General features: G+C 49.3%; 1 protein-coding gene across 1 annotated transcript; it reads left to right on the forward strand.

Annotated features, from left to right (window-relative positions):
• The first annotated feature begins 6,561 nt into the window (after nucleotides 1–6,561).
• Nucleotides 6,562–18,513, forward strand: BPIFB6 (BPI fold containing family B member 6). Its single transcript, XM_039863683.1, has 15 exons — nucleotides 6,562–6,661; nucleotides 7,924–8,023; nucleotides 9,094–9,198; nucleotides 9,642–9,791; nucleotides 9,951–10,014; nucleotides 10,402–10,462; nucleotides 11,264–11,355; nucleotides 12,170–12,346; nucleotides 13,513–13,566; nucleotides 13,934–14,107; nucleotides 14,839–14,906; nucleotides 16,362–16,407; nucleotides 17,221–17,284; nucleotides 17,698–17,774; nucleotides 18,433–18,513. Exons 1-15 carry the CDS (start codon nucleotides 6,562–6,564, stop codon nucleotides 18,463–18,465), a joined length of 1,365 nt encoding a protein of 454 aa, XP_039719617.1. The 3' UTR covers nucleotides 18,466–18,513.
• Nucleotides 18,514–24,587: the final 6,074 nt, after the last annotated feature.

The following is a 24,587-nucleotide window of genomic DNA, read 5'->3' on the forward strand; positions in this document are numbered from 1 at the left end:
GGCGGGACCACTGGGAGAGCTGAGTGGGCCAGCGCACTGCCTGGCATGAGGGCCAGGACCCTTGCGCCTGAAGCCACTTGGAAAACTGAGGCAAAGCCACACTTAATCACTTCCAGCAAGCTGGATGGCCCAACTGGGCTCTTTAATCTTCGCTGTATGCCTGCGTTCCCCTGCCTCACTTCCTCCTACCCCTCCCCTTTCCCCTTCTCTCCCCACTTCTTCCCTCACCCAGCCCCTTCCTCCATTCGCCTCCTAGTGGGGAGCAAATTGCTTCTCCAGGCTTACAGGCCTGTTCTTTCTTGCATTAAACATCATCTCTTGAGCTGCAATTTCCAGCCAGGCCCTGTGAACTTTTTGCATACCTGAGGTCAATCATTCCCTACATGTTGTCCCTGGGTCCTGTCTGTCCCTAGAGCCACCGGAGCTGCCTAGAAGAGGAAGAAGATGTGAATACATCTCTGGTGGCCTTATCTGTTGATCCCATCACCCTCTTGCCCAGGGGAGCTCATATTTTGAGAGATCCCTGGAGAGCGATATAGACAACCTAGAAGTTACAAATGCCATGGTGGCACTTTAGGCATTGTGCCTTACCTGGAGGCATGTCCCATGCCTTTTCCTCTCCACATTGTCACATCTCAGCTTGTTCCCGGAATCTCATAAGAGCCCTGTGAGTCAGGCATGCAGGGTATGGAGTCCCCTTTCACAGATGTGGAGACTAAGGGCCAGACTAAGAAATGTGCCGAGTCTCTGGCAGCAGATCCCTGGGACTGCAACCTTCCTAGAATCCAGACGTAAGGTGTCCAGTTCCCTCTTCTATCACCAGCACCCCAACCTGGGGTTTGTCCTTGGGTCACAAGCCTCAGGTGACAAGGAGTTCCCTGCCTTCTCAAGCAGCTTCTCCATCTTTGGTTTACTCAGATCATGAGCAAGTTTTTTTGTTCGTTTGTTTGAAGGAAGCAGAATCTGCTTCCTGGGCCTATGGCTTCACTGAATATGTCTAATTCCTTTTGCTTCCAAAAGCTCTTCAAACCCAGTGGGTCATATACAACAAGATGGCCTAGGGAAGACTGAGGATGCAAACATTAGCAAAGAAAGCCATGTGATTTTTCTCCTCTCATTTTAAGCTAATCTCTTAGCCAGAGATAGTATTCCTTCCTGCCCAGATATACAAGATTCATGTTCTGTCTATATTTCGCTGGGGAGTAAAATGTGCCTGAATTTACACCGTCAGTAAGCAAAATCTTTGGTAGTGTTTAACACTAGCCTCTCTTGCTATATAGGTTACAGGTTCATCTGTAAAATCCCAATGCAACAGGCTGAGGGGCCTGGAACCTGCCCAGAGTCTTGGTGGTGGGAAGAAGATGGGGTGGTGGTGAGAGAGTAGAAAGGGGCAGACTGTAAAATCCAACCTCATGGTTGTGCTCAGGACGGCATGGCTTTTATTTCATTTGGTTAGTTAACTAATTCATTAATCTTACTTTTATTGCGACTTAATATCAGCTCAGCCCAACGCTAAGTATTTTAGAATATGGGAGACAAAAATTTTAATACATAGACACAGCCTATAAAGGAAGTAATGACCTAGAAAAAGATCATATAGAGTCCGTCCAGTGATGGATCAGTGATCAGCTTCCCCACCTTCCATCTTTATTTCACTCCCTCCTCCACTCTCTCTCTCTCTCCTCCTTCTGTCCAGCCTGCCCTTCCTTCTCCTTCCCTTCTCCTTCCTTCCCTTCCTTCCTTTCTTCCTTCCTTCTTTCCTTCCTTTGCTCTTCCTTCCTTCCTTCAGCTAGCTGCTTCCTTCCTTCCCTCCACTATTCATCTACCTACCTATCAATCCATACACCCACCCATCCATTTGTCCATCCATCCTGTCATTCACACATCCACTCATTTAGCCAATCATTTGCAATTGGCTAGGTCTTTGTTCGTACCCATGATATTACCAGTTCTATAATATATGTTCTTTCAAGATGAGGGGACCGAAACACCTGAATTAAGCTCTGCTCCCACAAAGAAGCTGTGGTCTGCTCACAGGAGCTGGTTTGACTCTCATGGGACACCATTCAGCCATTCAGTTAGGGGCCTGCGGGCTGCGGAGAGGGACAGATGAGGGTAGCAGTCTGGGTCCAATCAGAAGGTTGAAACCACATAGTAGCTTAAATAGGGAACATTTAATATGAAAAATTATTAACTATGGTTAAATTGTAACTATAAGCCAGAAGGAAACTCTGTGATACTCTAGGGCTCAGGGAGAGTACCCAAGGAAAGAAAAACTCACACGGGCTCAGACCTCACTGGAGAGGGTGTTGTTCAGCCTATGGATATCAGAGAAGTTTGCTGGCTTGGCCAGGTCAGAGCTGGCCTGGAGTTGCTGGGCAAATCAAAGGCAGCTGAGACATTCAGAGCCTAGTGCAAGTGTCTTGGAGGGAGAAGGAAGGGAGGAGGGAACACTGGGGACAGGTGGGGTTGTGCTTGCAGATGCGGCTGTTTGGTGTGTGACCAAACAGGGGCACTTACAGAGGAGTGTGATCACTGGATGGGTCAGAGAGGTGGGAGTGTGGTGAGGGCTTTGATTTCTGTTAGGAAAGGGCTGCATGTGGAAAGGCTGTCCCTAGTTTGTGGGTGTCAGGTTGCAGAGGGACCACATTCTGGATCTCTCTGTTTCCTTAAAATAATTTTATTTTTAGAGATCTTCCCACCTATCTGGCCATTGGAACTTGGCTGGGGCCATTTTACTTTGAACTTAGTGGAACAGAAGATGGCATGACTGTCTCTTTCCTGACAGAATTACTATTATTATTCTGCCCCATCATCATAAAGAAGGTAAAACAGTGGCTCAGAGAGATCGAGGGAGTCACCCAAGGTGACACAGCTTGTGAGGACAGCTTGTGAGGACAATGACACATCTTGTGAGGACAGAGGACAGCCCTAGCCACTGTTCAGAACTCTGAACCCACACAAGGGGGTTTCTCTAGCCTCCCCCAACCCCATGTCCTTCATGCCTCCCCTCCCCACTCAATACCCAAGATGGCCTTGTGGGGAGGCAGTGGGGGCCAAGTGATAGGTGACCAGAAACATACCAGGTGGATTTGCTTGTGGAAGGAGGTGAGGCCTGCCTGTCCCTCTGTCTGTCAGGGGCGGATCTGCAGGGATAAAATGATGCTATCTGTAGACCGGCTCCTCTAGCTCAAGGCCAAGATCAAGATGGAGACTGGCTGGGCTGACCTGGGTTCTTTTTTCTCCCTGTCCTAACCCTGGCTTCAGCCCACTGCCCTCAGGCAGGCCGTTGCCTCAAACTCCTGCCACGGTGGCTCCAAATGCACAATGGAAAGAATAGCTTCCTTAGACCTGTGGATCCCCTGTATGGTGGATGAGGAAAACCTCAGTCCTTCAGCGGCCCTCTTAGGACTGTCCATCAGCCTTGAGGTGACCTCAAGGGCCTCATGGAGAGCAGAGCAGAAGCTGGGCACCCCAAGGCCTGGGTTCTAGCCCTACCTCTGTGGTCAACTTACTGTGTGGCCCTGGGGTCACCCTGCCTTCATTACCTTTCAAAGCCCCACCCTCCCACCCCCAGCATTTACCAGTATCTCCTCCAGGAGCATCCCTCTGAGGCTACCCCACTGGACAATTGGCTCCTCATGCCCCTTGTGAATCTCAGAGGGGTCACAAGGCCTGATGGTCCAGCCGATGTCTCCCAGGCCTTCGCGCTTGCTGCTCCCCTCCTGAAACACCTTCCCCTTGCCTTGCAGAGCTGGCTCTGCTCACCCTTAGGTATCAGCTCCAAAATCCCCTGCTCCAGGGGTCTTCTGCTCTGATGATAACCACATTCTCTCCCTGCCCATCCCCCTGGTTTGGTGGCTTCCACTACCCTTTTCTCCCCAAGAATGACCTGGCTTTGTGGTGTTGACTTGCATAGTGCCTGTCTCTCCCTGTAGGCACCAGGAGCCCTCTCAGGATAAGAATCTCAACTGCCTGTTCACTTGTGGGAAGGGGGCAATGTGAGCCTTGATGCCCGCTCCAGTGACCACATCCCTCCCGCCAGTGCGTGTCCTCCTGCAGCCACCTGGGCTCCTTAGCCACCTTCATCCTCTGTGCTATTTACATTGGAACAGACTGAAGTGTCACGTGAGCATTGGGGCTCCTGTTCTTCAGTCCTTTAGATAATTATCTGGGCCTTAATAAACCCTTAATTATCCAAGTAGCTAATCAGGCTCCTGAATATAAGGGCTTCCACATCCCTAGGTCTAGAGGTAAGGGTCAGTCATCTTCAGGACGTCCCCAGGCTTGGCAAGGTAAGGACAGGCCCCGCCTATGGAACTCTCCCCAGAGAGTGTCATATCCAGCCCTGTCATTTTACAGATAAAAACACGGATGCCCAGAGAGGGGAAGAGACTTGCCTGAGATCACATAGCAAACAGGTCACAGGGCCAGGGCTTGGTTCTGTGGCCTGACCCCTGCCCAGTGCTCCCTACATGACAGGAAGCCACAGGACATTGCAACCTTCTCATACTGTAGGACTTACGCAAGATCAAGGAGACAGCAGATATGAGGGCTTCCTTGGGCTCCACTGAGGCTGAGGGGAGACCAGAGAAGCCCTGATTTGCAGGAGCTCAGAGCTGAGTTGGGGCAATGGGGCAGGGATGGGAGGATGGAGAGAAAGGTTGTGCATCTAGGAGCATCAGCCAGTTAGAGAAAGGGAGGGAGGGACTCCAGGTGGAGAAAAAGTGTGAGCAAAGAATGCATGTGGGGGCAGCAGGAGACACTCATCTTGGGGTGGGATGGATTAGGTAAACAATCAGGTTCAAACTGTGATCTTTAAGGATGGGGGCGGTTGGGGGTTGAGGGGAGGGAAAGGCTGAAATTAGGACTTGAAGGATGAACAGGTTATAGATGTGCGGGTGGAGGGCATTCTAAGAGGGTAGGACGGCTTAGACAAAAGCACAAACACAATCAGAAACAAAACTCTGGCACTGACTGTTTGTCCCAGAAACACCCATCTGATCATATTACCCCAAGCCGCTTAGTATACTAAGATGGCAAAAAATTCTGCCCGGAGTGGCCTTAACACCTGGCATCCGTTCTGGCCTGGGATTGAGGGAACAGGGGTAGTGTTCAGTCTTAGGGCTCAGCTTCCCAACTGGAAGATGGAGCTGGGGCTGGAGAAGACCATCACCAAGCTCCTTCCAGCTCTGTCACTCTGGCCCTGAACTTCACAATCCCTCTGGGGATGATTTTCAAAGAGATTCGGTATTGGGTGTGCAGGTGCCCGGCACATTCCCATAGCACACGTGTGTGTTTAAAAGTTTGAGGAAACACCAAGAATGATTATGTTCAAGCTCAGACAGATATTTAAAAACTGAATGGGATGAGAGAGAAATATGTACTTTCATTTAGCAAATATTGATTGTAGGCTCGAATGGTCTCTTCTGGCTTTTTAAACACTGGCTGCTTCTCATCCTTTGTGTCTCAGCCTAAATATCTCTTCTCCAGAGAGTTCACCCCTGTTCACCTCCTACTCCCCCACCCCCACGCACAGTATCCCATTATTGCTTCTTTTTAAGATTCAGGAGGAGCAGGACATCTCTGCCATGTCTACCTTGTAGCTTAGTCTGCCTGGCACACTCAGTAAATGCGAGATGAATGAACGAATGCACGCATGCATGCATGCATGGGCTCAGAGTAGGCGCCCATCTCTGTGGATCAGGGGAACCCTCAGTGGCCCGAGCCTGCTGTCAGCGGGAGTTCAGCTGGAACTCTCTCTCTCTGGGTGTCACAGGCCAGGCCCTGCGGCTCCTCCTTGATTCTTTCAGCCACAGCTCAAACCTGAAATAAGCACTTGGCCTCTGGTTGGGAGAATTTCAGTCTTGGTAAGTAGGAGGGAGGGATTTCTGGGGGTCCAGGGGTGGGATGGGGCTTTCCTGGGGACTTTGAAGAGTTTGGGGTGGGAGGTCCTTACTCAGTTCTCTGCTCACTGGCTGCAAGACCTTGGGTGTGTGCCTCAGTTTCCCAATTAGTGAGGCGATGTCTCAAGGGGCCTTAAAGGACTATGAGTTGAGATTTCCGAAAATGAGACTGAGCTGGAGGAAGTGGGGATGCCATTGGCTATAGTTTCAGGGTGGAGGGACCAGGAGGTGTCTGCATTCCCACACTGCAGTGGGAGTTCCCAGAGTCAGGACCAAGTCAGAATTTCCTCTGCGGCTCTAACATTGCCTGGCACTGAGCTGCACTTGAACTCATGAAAAACTACAGCTGAACCTCCCACCAACCCCATAGTGCAGACTGGTTAGAATGTATCATGCCCACGGATGAGGAAACTGAGGCTTAGAAAGAGAAGTGACCTGCCTCGTATGACTCCAGAGGCCCTGTGTTTAATCTGAACACTCTTTGACCCCTCTGGAAGGCAGTAATGAGGTTTGCTGAATTGGCTGGAGTTCACAGGCTCCTGGAACCCAGAAATCATCAAAGGGGCCTTGTCTGCTCTATTGCATGGGGGATCTCCACGGGTAACAGGGCCTGGTGGGCCGCACCCAATTCAGGCCCCACGGCGCAGGTGGAGCCATGCTGCGGATCCTGTGTCTGGTGCTCTGCGGCCTGCTGACCCACACACGAGCTGACCCTGGGGCACTGCTGCGGTTGGGCATGGACATCATGAACCACGGTGAGCTGGCTGGCCTGAATGTGAGGCAGGGTGGCTAGACAGGGGGTAGGTGGTAGGTACGTAGTGACTGCTTATTTTTGCATGGCTTGAGCATTCCGCGATTCTCATAATACAATGTTATTATTATTCCTGAGAAAATGGGGTGACTTGTCCAAGTCCCCCCACAAGTTGGAGGCACAGCTGGAAATCCTGCTTCATTGTAGTCTCTCCTTGGCCCTGGAAGCAGGGGTTGGTGGCCACGAGTGGGCTGTAGGGGTGGCAGACAGAAGCCAAATCCCAGCTCAGCCAATAATTTTCTGTGTGACCTCAGGAAATTCACTTACCCTCTCTGTGTTGCTGTTTCGTCATCTGCAAATATAAAATGTAAAGAAATGCTAAATAGGGTAACTAGTCTTTACCTGGCAGGATCAAATGAAATATGAGATTAAAACTGCCTGGGGGGGGGGATTTGATTTTAAAATTTATTTTTCACCTTTGAGCTCAAGAGTTCAAGAAAAATGAAGTCACATCCAGGTGCAAAGGGCTAATGACAGTTCTATCAGCTCAGTATTTGTCTCTTTTCTGGGAATTAACCCGTGACCATTATGGAGGCATTTCTGGCAGTGTCATTCAGGGTTGGGGCCTCCAGGCCAGAGGAATCTGAATATCTTGGTTTCAGGCACAGAATCTGCATTTTAACAGGATTCCAGATGAGTTCCCTAATCATCCAGGTATAAGAGTGGCTTGGAGTTCAAGGCCTCCATGACGTGACCCCTGCAAACTGCTCCAGTTTTTCTCTCATATTTCTCCCCCCTCAAGCCACGCTGTATTTCTCACATTCCCCTCATCATGCCACCTTCTTCCCCCTTTCCCACCTTTGTACTTGTTGTACCCTCTGCCCAGAGTAGCCCCCTTTATCCTTTTTCTTCCTGGTGAAAATTCCTATCCCTCCCTAAAGGACCAACTAACATGTCACCTCCTCCTGGAAGCCTTCCCCAGCTCTTTTTTTCCTGGCTCAAACCCTTCATGTGGTTCCTCCAGCTGCCTGAGCTTATTATGGCTCTTGTCGCTCATTACTGTCATTGTTCCTGACTGTCTCCCCCATAAGGCTGGAAGAGGGCAGAAGCTGGGCATGACTCATCTCTGGGTCCCTGGATCACCCAGCTCAGGGTAGGGCACAGGGGCATGTAGTGGTGCCATTTAGGGGCATGAGAGATTGGTCCAGGGCGGGGAAGCAGTGAGGAGCCCAGCTGAGTGTCTCTCTGGACCCTGCTCCTTTCCAGAGGTCCAGAGTGCCATGGATGAGAGTCATATCCTGGAGAAGATGGCAGCCGAGGCGGGCAAGAAACGACCAGGAGTGAAACCTATTAAGGGCATCACAGAGTGAGCAGGGGAGGGGCTTCAGGGGAGTGATGGTTATCATAGAGGGTGGTGGGGAGTGCTGTGCCAGGACCTGATAAGTCAGGTGGGAGTACAGGGTTTAGGGCCTCTTTCCTGCCTTATTGCTGGCTTGCTCTGTGATCCTGGGCAGGTCACTGTTCCCGCCTGGGCTTCAGTCTCCTCAGTCACCACTGGGGACAACTCCTGCCTGGTTGTGAGCAAGGATATTGGGAGGAGGAAGTGGGGTCGAAAAGTCCAACTTCAACTCCTGCAGGCAGCAGGGGTCACGGAATATACGTGCAACTAAATGAAAAAATCCTTAAAAGCCAGAGCTAGAAAGGAATCAACAATCATCTAACAACAGAGGCAAATTAGTTCAATGGCAAGTGGTCTAAGGGGTTATTAATTAATAGGGGCTGCCTGGAATGATGTACTGGGGAGGCACTCTCTGGACCGAGCAGGAAATAGGACTGTGATCAATTAGCAATGTCTGCCAAGAGCTCAGGATTAGCAGGTGAAGGTAGATGTGCCACATCTCCGTTATCCTGGATCTTAGACTGTTGGTTCTCAGCCAGGGGTGATTTTGCCTCTAAGAGACATTTGGCAATGTCTGGAAACATTTTTGGTTGTCATGCTCTGCATCTGGTGCCTCTAAGAGGGTAGAAGCCAGGGATGCTGCTGAACATCCTACAGGATGACTAGGACAGCCCCCCACAACAAAAAGTTATCCTATTCAAAATGTCAATAGTTCCACTATTGGGAAACACTGATCATAGCAAATCTCCCCATTTTGCCAATGGGGAAACTGAGGCCCACAGGGTAGGGTGCAGGCCAAGGTCACATCGTCAGCCAAGTGTCCCAACTTACACATGATGAGTGTTTTCTGTACACATATTGGGTTCATGTCCAGCCTTTTGTTTGTGTTTCATGATGGTCCCACAAAGCAAGTTTATCCTGGTGGGATAGAGAATTTACCCAAGCCTCCCAAGCAAGGTGGTAGAAGAGCAGGTTGAGGGCCTGGTGAGGTCTCACCTGCCAGGTTCTCATTGCTGTGGATGTCTGTCCCCTCCCAGTATGAAGGTGAAGGATGTGAAGCTTCCTGTCATCACACTGAGCTTCACACCTGGGGTGGGCATCTTCCAGTGTGTATCCACCGGCATGACCATCACTGGCAAGAGGTGAGTATGGCAGATTAGGAGAGGAGGGAGGGAGAACGGCTTCCTTGTCTCACATTTATTGAATACTTCGTACCACCGGGATGCTGTGGTCTGAGATGATGCAAACTGGATTCCTACCTTTGATGGGAGCTAGACGTGAGCACAGACAACCACAGACTGAATGGTTAGCCTAGGACAGAGGAAGCTTTGGCAGTATGAGAGGATCAGAAACAATAACAGCTGAGCAGGGTTTTGAAGGATGTATAGGAGTTCACCAAAGTAAGAGGGAGAGAAAAGACTGGTTTTGTAACTTTGGACAGGTCCTATCCCCTTTTCTGTCTTATGGGGGTGATCCCCCACACTTTTACCCTCCTAGAGCTGCTGAGAATGTGGGCAGAGAGGAGACAAGGTCAGTGGCCACAGCGGCAGAGATGCCCATGATGTCCACTTGCCCTCTCCTCTAGCTTCATAGGTAAGAACATGGAGATCACTGTGGTCCTGAACATCACAGCCACCAACCGGCTTCTGCAGGATGAAGAGACGGGCCTCCCCGTGTTCAAGAGTGAGGGCTGTGAGGTCATCCTGGGCAGCGTAAAGACTAACCTTCCTAGCAAGTGAGTGGCCCTCTGGCTGGGGAGGAAGGCTGGGTCCACATTGTCACCCTGGCCCAGTGTCCCACCTCCTGAGCCATTGCACTTCCTTGTCCATGGCCCTGTTTGTCCTGTGCCTAACCTCCTGCCATCTATGCCCCTGTCCCCATCCTCTGCATCCAGCATGATGCCTAATGTTATCAACAAGTTCCTGGACAGCACCCTGCACAAAATTCTCCCTGGCCTGGTGAGTGCCTAGAGCAAGCCTCTACCCCTTGTCTGTGTGAGTGCTTAGAGCAAGGGTTGGCAGGTGCATTTTATCTTAGGTGCTGAGCCTGATTGACTGATAGTAGCTGATGAGGACATGGCAGCCTGCACATCACAGCTTGCCAACCCTGCCCAGATTTTCAGTCACTGTGGAATAAGTCCTCATTGATTTTGTAGGCGGTGGTCAAAAGATCTGAATTCTAGTCCATGCTCTGCCATTGACTTTCTGTATGACTATAGCCTCAGTTGACCCTCTAGTCCCTGTCCCTCCAGGGCTCTTGGGACTCCCCATGAAGTACCATCCAGCTGTGAGGAGTGAGGTCATCATGCTGGGGCCCCTTCAGTCCAGCGCCTTCTCTGCTTCCAGATGTGTCCAGCCATTGATGCAGTCTTGGTGTATGTGAACAAGAAGTGGGCCAACCTGAATGGTGAGTAGTACTAGCCATGCCTCGCTCACACATGGGGATATTAGGATGGGTGGACTTTGATACCCTACTCTTGATTCAAGTGCCTGCTCCCAGCCCAGCCTTGGTACTAGAGGAGGTCTGAGGTCATGGTGTCTGTCCATCCTCTCACTGTCCGGATGGGAAGCCCAAAGCCCTGAGGGACTCTGGGGTCCTTGCCTCTCAGCCCCTTCATCCATTGTTCTATCCATCATGCCCCCAGACTCCAAGGACAGCCCCGTTGTGGGCTCATCCATGCACCTTGCACCCCAAATAGTAATCCCAATGATGATGATACCTCTTCTCTTTGCCAAGAGCATCTGCAGCCTTCATCATCTTGGGGTCCACAAGGCTCCTGAGTATGGGAGAGAGGAAAGCCCAATGGCTAGAAATGAAGAATATAGGTTCATGTGCCCAGCAGTGTGGCCTGGGACAAGTCCCTTCACTCCTCCGAGCCTCAGTTTGCTCATCTGTAAAACAGAACTGATAATCCTGACACTGCCAGTGTGTGGTGAGAACTGAGTTGTGACAACCCTTGGTGAACTCTCAAGCTTTGTGCCTGCAGGGTGATGGGAGGAGGCATGATTTTCCAGGTCAGGTACCATTGCCTCCATTCTACAGATGAAATTACTGAAGCCCAGAGATGCTAAGTAATTTGCCTTGGGTCAAACAGAGGGCCAATGTTCCTGGCACCCAGGCCAAGGTCAGGTAGAAGCTAGCTGGTGCCAGGTTCTCTGGGTTGCCCCAGGTTTGGCACCTCTCTGAGTGGAACCTCTCTCTGCACAGATGCCATGCCTATAGGCCAGATGGGCACTGTTAAGTATGTCCTGACATCCATACCAACTACCACAGCCAACTACATCCAAGTGGATTTCAGTGTAAGCACCAGGGGGTGGTCACCAGGGGCCTAAGGCCTCAGGGTCTCTGGCCTGAGTGGTGGAGGCTGTCTAGGGCTATGGATTGGGTGGGGGAGCAGGGGGGGGGTGGGGCTCAAACCCTTGCAGACTAGGCCCACATTGAGAGTTTTCCCCGACGTTGGGGCCCTCTCCTTTCTGCACCCAACTTGAACTCTGAGTCTCTGAGCTGATTTCCAGGACTGCCAACTCTCAAGGCTGTTTGCTTTTCCCAATAAGTGGTTCACCCAGTTACACCCTACCATTGTACAAATGGGAATACTGAGGCCTGGAGGAGGTAAGGCTTGGCTAGGGTCCCACTGTGAGCTGGTGGCAGAGTTGAGTCCTCACCCAGGTCTCCAGAGCCCCAGGTGACTAGGTAAGATGCATCTTCCAGGAATGGGAAGGAAAATCTCATGAAGTTATCTCCATGCAAAGCCTTCCTACAGTATGGTTCTTACAGGCCCCATATTATTTTCTATTTACTTGAGAAAGAGAAAACACATTCTGTATAAATGTGGGCTCAACCAGCCAGAGTCAGATTAACCGAGGTTACTTAAGCAGTCGTAGGAGGAACCATCAGTGGTTTAGTGACTGATTTCCTTATCTTCTTGGGCCTCAGTCTACCCATTTGCATCTTGGGAGCATTGAGCCACTGTAGCCTGCTCTGGCTCTAACATCTGATGACTTGCTGTCTTAGGGCTGGTTTGAGTGCCATTAGTTCGGAAGACTGAGACTCATTCCCCAGCCACTGTCTTTCATGGCCAAGGCCGAGTGTCTCTCTTCTACTGTCCCACAGCCTGTGGTGCAGCAGCCAAAGGGCAATACCATCAAGCTTGCTGATACCAGGGAGGCCCACGAGTTCCCTGACGACTATGCTGAAGGCTCCTCACAGCTGCTGCTCTCAGCCGCCTTCCTCACAGCAGAGCTTGCCCTTTTGCAGAAGTCATTTGATGTGAACATCCAGGATAAGATGGTGAGCTGTCCAGGGCCATCCCCCCGTCATCTGCCTCTGCCCCCTTTAATAACAGTCCCTGCCTGGTGTGTCCATTCTGAGAATTATCCTGGGGTTGTGGGCAACACTAGAACTGGAAGATGCTGAGATTGATATATGTTTCTATTATTAGTTTACCTCACCATCTACCATCTCTCTGTTCTTGTAACCACCAGCTCAACCATCTATTCACTTGTCCATACAACCAGCTATTTATTCATCTACCTACAACTTTCATGCATTTCATGCATTGGTCAACCATTTACCTTCCTTTTATCCAATCATCACACACCCATCCTTCTACCTCACTTCTATGTATTCATGCCTTAAGCTCTATCCTTCCAGCTAGCATCCATCCATTCATTCATATCATCCACACAACATCTAGATCATGACCTGATACTACTGAATGAGTGAATCTATGTATCTTCCATTTATCACCCAAACACCCATGTATCTATCTACCTAACTCTCCATTATCCATCCTTCTACTCTTCTACTCATCCACCCTACTATCTATCCAATCCATCCATCCATCCATCCAGCCAGCCAGCCAGCCAGCCAGCCACATTGATCCATTCATTCATTCGTCCATTCACCCACTATCCATCCATGTACCTTCCCATCCATCCTCACACCCATTAATCCATCCATCATCCATTGTTTCACCATTTATCATACAATTCTACCATCTTCCCATTGACCTATCATTTCATGTATCATTCTTTTCATTATTACCTACCCATCCACCTGCTAATCTATCATTCATTTTCCTACATAAACACTCATCCCAGCCACCCAGCTACCCAGCCACTTGCCCACCCATCTGTTTATCCATTCCCCCATCCATCTATCTATCCATGAATTCCACTTACCCCCCTCACCCATTACACCCACTCATTCCCATCTATCTCCCCACTTTTCATCCAAAAACATTTTCTCAGCATTTGACCTTGTACTAGGAGCTATGGGCATTGGAATGTGTGAGCCACACTCTGGGCTACCCAGAAGTTTATTATTTACTTAATCACAGAGTGACAGTGTTTTGATGAAGAGAACCTCAGAAGGCACACCTTATCTCCATAAGGTGATGTTAGGAGGGGTCAGGGAAGGCTTCAGTAATCCTAACCTTGACTTTCATTTTGTAGATTGGTGAGCTGCCCCCACAAACCACTAATACATTGGCAGGCTTCATCCCTAAAGTGAGTGCCCTGAGTACCCATGATTACTATGTCCTGCTCTGCCCTGTTTTACAGTCAAAGGATAAGGGACTTGGGAGGCAGCTTTTCCATACCACATCTCCTTTGTCCAATGTAGAATCATCCCACCTTCTCCATGAAGTACCCTTTGGGTCCAGCATAGAAACAGCTCAGCATTTGTGCATTGTAATTTTTATGTCCAATACAGAAATAGTCAGATTGTCTGTTTTGTTCCTTTTATTTCCTGATAGACATATCTCAGCTTTTGCATGTTGTACTTCTTGTGCCCAAGGTAGAATCACCTATTTCATGATGGACTTCTGGTTTCGACTGAAGCCACCAGTCTGAGGGAGTTTCCTGGTTTTTGTAGGTTGCTGAGGCCTATCCCAAGTCAAAGCCCTTGATGACCCAGATCAGGATAAACAAGCCCTCCAAGGTGACCATGAAGGCAGGCAAGAGCCTCCTGCACTTCCATGGCACACTGGAGATGTTTGCTGCTCAGCGGCGGGGCAAGGCTCCTGCGTCTCTCTTTCTCTTGGAAGCTGTGAGTAGAATCTGTTCTCCATTTAGGCCTAACCTCTTGAAATGTGGGATTTTAGTTGGTAGTCAAGTAATGGATTGAAGGGTTCTTAGTTAATCTCAATTGTCCTAACCTCCCAGACATTGTCACCTAATGTCTGATCCTTAGCTCTGACATTGAACCTTTGAATGGCTAGAAAGATCAACAAACTGAGGGTCAATAGTTTAGTCCTTCCTTTTCCTAACCTCCCTCCTTTGCTCCCTCTCTCCTTCCCTCCCACCCTCAAACATTCATCAGCATCTATAAGGACAGCAAAGGGCTTAACCAGGGGACTATGGAAACCTAGAGAGATCCCAAAGTCAGTTTGAAGAAATCAAAGAGGACTTCTCTGAGGAGGTGATGCCTCCTCTTCCAGGGAAGGGTTGATGTTGGGGAGGCTAGTGATGGAGAGTACTCCAGGCAGAGGTTACAGGGTGTGCAAAGGCCGGGAGCAATAACATGGTGTGTGCAGAAATCTATAGACCTGCCAGGTATTTTTGAGGGTGCCATCCTGGGCCAGGTACAGGGATGGATGAAGAGCCTGGGCTAGGGGCATGAGGAGACCCCTAGGTTCAGTTTCTGAAGGTATGATGGACAGAGAGGAGACCTCTGTTGTCTTGGCAGTGGTGATGGTACTGGGAAGATGGTAAAGACTCTGGTTTTACCAGCCCTGATTGGGGGTGCCTATTGCCTTCTCCCTACTTCCCTCATGCTAGCACTTCAACCTGAAAATTCAGTACTCAGTGCGTGAGGACCGGCTGCAGATGACTACCTCTCTGGACAGGTAGGAGTCTGCTGCCCACACTGGCATCCCTGCACCCCTGCATGGACATTACCAGTACCATTTGTTCTCCTGCTCCAAGGTTTCTCCCTGATCCATCCAACACAGTCTACACTATTAGGCTGCTATGATTACTATTCCTGCTCTAGAATCCTCAACAGATTTCATTGTCTGCATGATCTTTTGTCAAATCTTAGCCTGGCATTGAAGGCTAATGCTAGTAACTTTTCAAATTCTCCCACACTGCTCCTACTATTCCACTAGGGTCTTGCACAGTGAGTCTAATCGTGCGCCCATGAGCCTTTTTTCATTTAATAGGCTTTTGCCCATGCTGTCCAAATGCCACCTATCAGTCAGCACCCAGCTCAGATGATATCCCCTTCAGGCAGCTTTCCCTTATGCTAATAACAGCTAATAGTTATAGAGCTCTGCCTGTATGCGAGACACTGGCTACCTACATTATATTCATTATCCCACTTCAACATCCTAGCTTTACCCTTCAGTTACTCCTTTTTGCATTTGCCTTAATCTTTGATCTGATTTGTATTAGGCCAGGATCCTTTCAGTTGCAAGAGACGGTTTCAACTTTAACTGACTTAAGCCCCAAAGGAAATCTTTTGGCTCATATAATTAAAATTCTAGAAGCAGACTTGCTTTCAGGCATGGCTAGACCTAGGTACACAAATAAAGTCCTCAAAATCTGTCTCCATCCTGCCTTGGCTCTTGCTGTCCACTTTGTTGGCTAGATTCTCAAGCAGCCTCTTCCCAGGTGGTGTCAAAGTGACCCCAACAACAAGAGAGGCCTTTTGTCCAATGGTTCTAATAAAATTACCAAGGCTGCTTCTCATTGGTCTACCACAGATCATATGACCAACCCTAAGTTAATCACAATCTCTTAAGAGATAGAATGTTCTGATTGGTCAGGCCTGGGTCATGTGCTCACCCTGGGGGCTCTGGGTTCATCTGAATGCCTTGGAATGAGAGCAGAAAATAGAGGGTCCATTACTGGAATAAGAATAGATGTTGGGAAGATAAAGCCACCAGATGACCATCACATGGCCTGTTCTGGTGCCAACATGGATTAGTGCCTACTGGAGACTGTGCAGGGAATTGGGCTGGGTAAGGGATCCTAACTCTGTCCTGCAAGCATCTGGGACTAACTTTTTGGGCTACAAATATCTGCATACCTGGCCTTGGACAGGAGCAATATACTGGGGGTCCCAGAGGGAAAAGTCTGGACCAGTAGAGGAGGCAGTGGTTTGAGCTGTGGGGAACAGAATGGGCTATAATGAAAGATGGTGAGTGCCCCATCAAAGGTAGCATGCAAGCAGAAACTTATGAATACCTGGTTAGAAAGCATCAAGGAGGGGTTGGGGTGTTTGAGATCCTCTTTCTCCAGGACCAGGAGCAGCGGCTCTGACCACCCTCATCCTTTTTTTTTGTCTCCTCCTCTCACAGATTACTGAGCCTGTCTCGGAAGTCCTCATCGATTGGTTCCTTTGATGTAAGTGCTTCTGTCTGGTCTGGTAAGATTGGGCCTATTCTCTCTTGGGACTGCTGGAAAAAACCCCGAAATGGAGGTAGAGTAAATAGAGCAGGTCATTGTGGGATCTGGGGCTCTTGACTTGCTATGCGACCTTAGGAAAGTCACTTAGCCTCTCTGAGTCCCTGTTTCCTTTTCTGGATAGAATCTAGACATCTCCTTGGATTGACTTTCAAACACTGTCTTGTATAGCAGCAGCCTGAGCTGGCTTGGTTGACCCAGCTGTCATTTTTATTAGTCTCTGTAGCCTCAAAGCCCAATACAGAACCTGATGCAATAGGTGTTAACAACAACAACAACAACAACAGCAGCAGCAGCAGCAGCAACCACACTTACTGAGCACTTACTCTGTGTTATGTGCTTTAGTCAAACTCATTGAACCCTCACGGAAACCCTGTGAGTAGGTGTTGTTATATTCCATTTTCACAGATGGGAAAACTGAGGTACAGAGAGGTAGTGAATTAAAGCCACTGAGTTTTGTGTAGGAGCAGCAGTGGGTTCCACAAACCACCCAATATCTCCTCAATTCCTCCATGCCTGTGCCATGACCCAAGACCCACATGTCACCCAAACAGGGACTAAGCAGAGGTGAAGAGCATTAATCTACAGTCAGACAGGGTTAAGCCTCGTTTTTATGCTAGCTGAATGATTTGATGTCTCTAATATTTATTCTTGTGGTCTCAAGATTCATTTAGAGTGAAGGCTAAAAAAAATCTATTGAATTGAATTGAATGATGGGATGTGGGTATTTTCTCTCTTTCTCTCTTCCTGCAGGAGAAGGAACTGACTGGCTTTATCACTGATTTTCTCCAAGAAGCCTACATCCCAGCTGTCAATGGTAAGGTTGCCAAACAGATTTTGATTTTGCTAGTGCCAGGATGCGCTCTAAACAGGAAGGGATGCCACTTGGGCGGTCTCAAAGCCCCTTCACTAACTCCAGTAGGGAGAAGCTGAAAGGGAGTGAATGGTTATTGATGAATCCTTGAGATTAATGTAGTCTTAATGTTACCTCTCTGAGGATAAAGGCCCCTGCCACAATTTGGGACCCTTGATCCCACACCATGAGTCATATCTTGACCCAGACCTGGGATATATATACATGGTGATTTGGCCTATGCTCTCTACGCCTGGGCAGCTGGCAGACATCACGAATCAATCACTGCACTTTTCCCCACTGTTCTGCTTCAGGCAGCCACTCCTTAATCAATTGCAGAGCAGGCAGACTAAAATGACTCTTACTGTATTTCCCAGATGTGCTCCAAGTTGGGCTCCCGCTTCCAGACTTTCTGGACATGAATTATAACCTGGCAGAGCTGAACATAGTAGAGGTGAGGAAAGGAGCTGGGAAAGGCCATGTCAGTCATCACTTTTGGCCAATGAGTGATGAGCAAAAGCCTGCCTCTCTCAGCCTGAAGGGAGTAGGGCTGAGGAGGGCACTGGCCATCAGTACAATCCTGCCAATCCCTTGAGCAATATCCCACCCCTCAAAACCCATACTCCTTCTTCTTGGCCAGGGGCTCCCCAGAGGGAAACATGAATTCTGCTACTCTTTTTCCCTGCCACCTTGGACAAATTACTTTATCTTTCTCTATGCCTCTATTTTTCTATGCTGAAAATGGGGATGATACTATGGGTATCCATCTCAGAGAGCTGTTGTGATGATTTATTGAGATAATTCACTTAAATGCATTCAGTTAGTGCTCAGTAAATATTAGCTTTACATTGCATGCCGAGGCTTGTGCTAGAGTATTAAATGTGCATTTTGCTCATTCGATCGCTCTACTCTGGGAGGTAGAGGTAGTGCTTGTTTCCACTTGATTGTTGAGAAAATTGAGGCTCAGCGAGGTGAAGGGTCACCGGTGAATCTAGTTCATTCTCTGTTCTTAAATACTATGCTGCCTTCCATTTCTGGCCACAACCCTGGTTCATCCCATCCTGTGCCTGAGTGGCTCCCCCACTTACATCTGGTCCTTCGCCTCCTGCCAGAATGCCCTGGTGCTGGACTTGAAGCTGGGCTGACCAGGGCAGGATTTGCCTGCCAGCTGCCTGCATGCTGCCAGCTGGCTGCACCCCATGGAAGAGCCTCTGACTGGAGCTGGGTGGACTGGGCCCCCTAACACCGCTGGCTGATTCCTTTGACAAGGAGTGAGCAGGGCAAGCTTGGGCTGGGATCTTGGCAATAAAAAGGACAAAGGCCCCCACAAACAACTAATGTTTCGACCTCATTATTTGTAGTAAATTAATGTGTGGCTTTTTTTCCCTTTCGGTGGGTTTTGGGGTCTAAGATCAGCTTGGGGTCAGAGAAAAGCTGGTCACAGCCTTGGGGGCAAGCTTGAGCATATATTGAGTACCTGCTGAATGCTATGCTTGGGGCTTGACTTGTACCAGCTCATTTAATACACATAATAATCCTGTGTGGGGAGGGCAACCTTCCCATTCCCACTTTATAGTTGAGGACATTAAGGCACAGCAAGGTCAACTCCCAGTTTAGCAAGTAGCAAAACTCTTCTCACCCCACCTTAGCTACTTGCCCCCAAATCTTGGTAACTTAAGGATGGCCCTATTCATAGGGAGATTGTAGAAAGCCCAGTGTGCTCCCAGGAGTCCTTCCTGTGTCACCTCCTTTAATCCTCACAACAGTTGAGGGAGATGAGGACTGTCCCCAATTCACAGATGCAGAGACTGAGGCTCAGAGAAGTGGGACAACTGGCCCAAGACCACCTGGTAAGTCAGGAGGCAGAGATGGGTTTGGAATTCTGGAGCCAGCCTGCCTTCGTCCCAATCCTAGCTCTGCCGCCTCCCTGGTGCATGCCCTGGGTGAGTCGCTTCACTCTCTGAGCCTCAGTTTCCTCACCTATAAAATGAGAATGATAATAGTACCAAAATCTGCAGGGTTGTCACGAGGCACAATGCCCAGCACACAGTAAATGCTCAATAAATATTAGCCACAGGCATGTGCACGTTGGAGTCGGGAGTAGGAAGTTAACTGTGCAACACCATGTGCCAGCATGTGCACTTTTGAGCAGCTATCAGAGTATAAACAGCCTGTGAATCAGGGCAACCTGGATGTCTGTGCAGACATGCTGTCCAATTGTGGAGGTTCATGTGTGAAAAGATCTCTAGTGTCCATTCATGTTTCCGGTGTCTGTGGGCTCCCATGTTCACTCATACGTCATCTGAGCTGAGGATGTTTCCATGTCTCAGAGATGACATTCATGTAAGGATCAGCTCTCAAAATTTGTCACATCTGCCCCATCTCCTCTCCTGGGGTCGATACTGATATTATTCTTTAAAGTGACTCCTTTTACAAGTAAATGTATGTTTATACATTTAACTATAATATAGTTAAAATACATTTTAAAGTAAGTGTATTCTATACAGTCCTGAAAATCAGTATCATTTGCTAAAATGTAATAATAATAATAATAATAATAATAATAATAATAACTTTGAAAAAGAAATGTACATCAGAGGCCTCTATGATCAGTTGGTACTCCAGCCCTGGAAATTATTGGAGTGGCAGCCATATGTTAGGGATCCATGTCTGGGCATATACAGGTGTCTGTGGGTGCTATGGTGTGGCCAGAGGCCTGGTCAGGAGGCCAGTGCTCCCAGAGCCCACGGTGCCCTGGCAGGTCGGCACTATCACAGCCTGGCTCAAGCCTATGCTGCAGAGGAAGGAGGACCTGCCCTTGCCTTGGCCCGGATGCCAGGACCATCCCCTTGTCCCTCACCGTTGGGTCTAATTCCATCACCCATCATTTTCCTGGCTCTGGGACAATGGCAGCTTTGAGACAAGCCTGGCAAATACAGACGCCTAGGTAATCCATGGGTGGCTGATGCCCAACCCAGGCATGTCAGAGCCACCCACGTCTCTCCCTCTATCCTGCCTGTGGATGTTCACACAGCACACTCATGGCCACCTAAAGCCCCTTTAACACCCTCCCCAGGCCCAGTGCACGGGTGGGGAAACCAAGGCACAAAGCTATAAGAGTCAGGAGTCCAGGGTTCTCACCTTGGTGCAACCAGGGACACATTGTGTGGCCTTGGACAGAACATAGTTCCTCTCTGAACTTCAGTTTTCCCATCTGTAAAAATAAGAGTCAATTACCTCAGATTTACCCTGGGCAGAACATTTTAGCTGGTCTGGCAAGGGAAGCCCTGCACTGTGACTCCACCCCCTGGGGAGGCAATCATGATGGTTCTGTGCCTGTGGGCACTGCTCATCTTCCAAGATTCTCCCAAGCCTAGATGAAGAAGTGGCAGCTCTGAGAGATGAAGTGACCTGCCCAAGGACACACACCTATGTGGAGCTAGGACTTGAACCTTGTCTGACTGAGTCCAAGTCTCCCTCCTTGCTCCTTCACACCACACTCAGCAGTGGGGTGCATCATCTTCCTTTAAAGAAACTGAGAGCCAGACAAGTATATGACTGACTCAAGGTCACAGAGCAAAAAAGGAGCAGAGCCAAGTCTTTGATCCTGGGCCCACAGCTATCGACCCCCAGGGGCCTGCCAAGCAGCCCACACCTGGAAAGATGAAGATGATACAATGTTCCCAGCACCTGTGTCCACACCAGCCACCAGCCACTAGCCACCCTACTTCTTCCTTTCTAGCTCAGGTACCTCTGGAAAGGTCTCCCAGGGATCTCTGAATTTCTCTGGTACTCTTGGCACCCCTCCTTCGATGCCTGAAAGTCCATTCCCAGGATACCTGTCCTCATAGCCAGACCAGTCAGGTGAGGGTAGGCATCTTTAATATCAGTCCATTTTGCAGATGGGAAAACTGCAGCTCTGTGAGGTAAGTCACTCAATAGTGAGTAACAGAGTTGGGATTTAAACCTGGGAATTCCAGCTCTATAGCCTTCGTTCTCAGAGCTAACGCCCAGAGATAGTTCTCCTCATCAAGAACCTCCCCTGCTCTCATCCCTTCCTTGGCTCTCCAACATCGTCACCAGGAATCTCAAAAGGGCTGCACATCAGTTGTCCAGGAGGCTAGAGCAGCTAACTAGGGCAGTTCCCAGGCCCTAGACCTGTTGAGTCAGGGATGCAAAGATACATTTTTTTATGAATCCTTTCCCATGGGCAGGCCTGATCCTTGACTTAGCTTCAGTGTCTGAGGGGGCTTGCAGGTGCCTGGGGAGCTGGTGAGAGTCAGAGTCCCCTCTGGGGTGGGGTCTGGAAGGAATTGGGGAAGATAAAGCAGGTCAGAAACTAGGTAGCATCTTCCTTCCCAGGGGCTAGGCTGGGCAGTGGTTAAGATGACGAGTGTTAGAGTCAGATGGACTGGCTGGACCCCTGTGTGACCTTAGACCAGTGGCTTCCCCTTGCAGAGTTGTGGCTCCCCAAGCATAAGATGGGGACATAATGACAGTGCTAACTTCATGGGCCTTTGTGGTGACTATACAGATTCACACGTGTCAGTGCCTTATAGGCAGTAAGTGCTCAATAAATACTAAGTGCTAATTTTCCTTCCTCCTCCCTCAAACAAACGCCTTAAAAATATTGGTGATACCCAGTGCTGGCAAGGATGTGGAGCAACAGTGACTCTCCAGGCCACTGGCAGCGTCCCAAAGGCAGAGCCACTTTAGAGAGCCCCAGCAGTATCTGGGAACGCTGAGCCTGTGTACACACTACTATGATCCAGCACCCCTGCTTCTGGCTAGTTACCCCAGAGAAATGGAAAACAAAAACGTTTGTCCATAGAAAAACTCGACAAGAATATTCATAGCAGCTTTATTCATCATAGCCAACAACCGGAAAGCTCAGGTGCCTCTATACAGGAACACGGATAACAAACTGTGGTGTGCTTACGTAATGGCGTGGTAAACAGCAAAGAACAAATCATTGCCTCCCACATGTGAGTGAATTTCATAGACACTGAGTGTGAGGGAAGCTGCACACAGAACACCACACATGTGCCATTCCATTTCTATGACCCTCAAGAACATACCAGACTCATCCACTGTGTGAGAAGTCAGGATGATGGTTACTCTTGGGGGGCAATGACTTGGAGGGGACACCAGGGGGCTTCTGGAGTACTGGGTTTGTGAAAGTACATCGAGCTGTACACTTGTGATCTGGTCTTCTCTGTATGTGCTTTACATTTCAATAAAAAGTTTATTTTAAAAAAAAGTAGGGTGTGTTTCAAGAACCTGACTCAGTTTCTAAAGCCATCAAGATGGATGTTGCATTGTTAGGGGTTCTGAGGTGATGAGGTAAGCGAGGCAAATACCGTCCTTCCTTCCCATCTCATCAGGCAAGGGCTAAGGGTCACATGCAGGAGACAGACCCACAAAGAGACAGAAACACGGTTCTAGGCCGGCATGTCACAGACTCTGGGAGAGGAAATCTGAGGGAGTGGTGAGATCGCAGCCAGTTTGGGGGTCCGGAGGGCTTCTTAGAGGAGGGGATGCATGAGCCAGTACCTGCAGAAGAATTGTAGATAAAAGCCAAAGTCTGTAAGTCTGTACAGTAACCTGCAGGGCCCATTGATTCCTCGGCCCATGTCTCCCACTGCCCTCCACCACATGGGCCTCCCTGGGGTTCCTGGACACGTCACCTCAAGGCCTTTGCACTTCCCTCTGCCTGGCCTTACTCTTCCCCCCGATATCCACCTGGTCCACTCCCTCTCCTCCTGCTCCAATGAGGCCTCTGCTGACCATCATGTTAAAAACTGCACCCCCCCCAGCACACTCATTTATTTCTGTCATCAGCCTCTGACGTACTGTATCATGTGTTTATCTGTTCCTCCTAGAGCTGTGCTGTCTAATACGATGGCCAAAAGCCATCTGAGGTGACTGAGTGCTTGAAATGTGGCGAGTCCAAATTTGCTGTCCTGTCAGTGGATTTCAGACTTAGCAAGAGGCAAAAATACAGAGTATTTCATTAATAATTTTATGTTGGTTAAATGTTAAATGATAATATTTTGGATATATTGGGTTAAATAAATTATACTATTAAAATTAATTCACTTGTTTCTTTTTACAATGAAAGAATGCGACTATTAGAAAAATTTTTAATTGCATCATATTTTTACTGGTCATCTCCTTCAGGGCAGGGGATTTGTCTCTGTTTACAGCTGTACCCTTAGCACTTAGCAAACAGTAGGTGCTCTACAAATGCTCGCTGAAGAATAAATAAATGGATGAATGAATGCATTTCTCTTCACCGTCATCAACAACAGCCACAGGAAGGGGACAGAACAGTCTGCTCTGGAGCCCAGAGACACTGAGACTTGGGAGGCAGAGGTGGAGTTGGTGCCCCCCACCAAGTCAGCCCAGAATTTCTTTCTCCAGTCCCCAGAGCCATCTCCATGCCAAGCCTGGGTTGGGGGCTGGCAGAAGGTTAGAAGACCCAGCAGCATTAAGCTCCTTCCTTCCCTCCCTGGGCCTTAGTTGGGATAGGTGGGGAGGCAGGGTGGATTCTATGTCAGTGGGGTGGCCCTCGGGGAACCCTAGAAGGAGACCCCATAGTGGGCTGAATGCTCCACCCCTGCCCCTAGTTCTTGTGGGGAGGAAGCTGCCTCTACAGTCCCTGGGCACCTACTCCAGCCCCCTCCCACTTCCCCCTCTTTCTCCCCTCAGAAGGAAGGCTTAGCCCAGGCCCGCCGGGGAAAACCGCAATTTGCTCCTGACATGACACATTGACGGGTTTCTGGCGGCTATGCCCCCTTTGTGTCCCCAGAGCTGTTGCGGACATATAAGAGCCGCTCCTAGGCCTGAGAGGGTGGAGGAACCGATAGGAGGCCAGGAACCCCCACCCACCTTTGTGGAGCTGTAGGAGCAGGTAAGGCAGTCCCCGCCTTATCCAGGTCTTCACCCATTGACCCTGCAACCTTCTGCTGTCCTATTTGAATAATGGGCACAGATAGAGTTCACCCTAAGAGGGCACTGAGGGGGTACCTGGAGGGTAATGAGAAAAAAAGCCAAATTTACAGATGGGAAAACTGGGGCTCAGAGAGGGGCAAAAGCAGGGGTGGGTAGGCTGAGGACAGAATCATCTTATGGACAGGGCTAGAGGGGTATCTGTTTTACTATAAGCCACGGAAACCAAATGGGAATCTTTCCTTCTGTGACAGACCCTGGGGATACTGGAGCCACTTTAGGATGAGTTTTGGGGAAAGCAGACAGACACCGCCGA

The sequence above is a fragment of the Pteropus medius genome, unplaced genomic scaffold, assembly GCF_902729225.1.
Source record: "Pteropus medius unplaced genomic scaffold, Ma_sr-lr_union100, whole genome shotgun sequence".
NCBI classification, from domain to species: Eukaryota; Metazoa; Chordata; class Mammalia; order Chiroptera; family Pteropodidae; genus Pteropus; species Pteropus medius.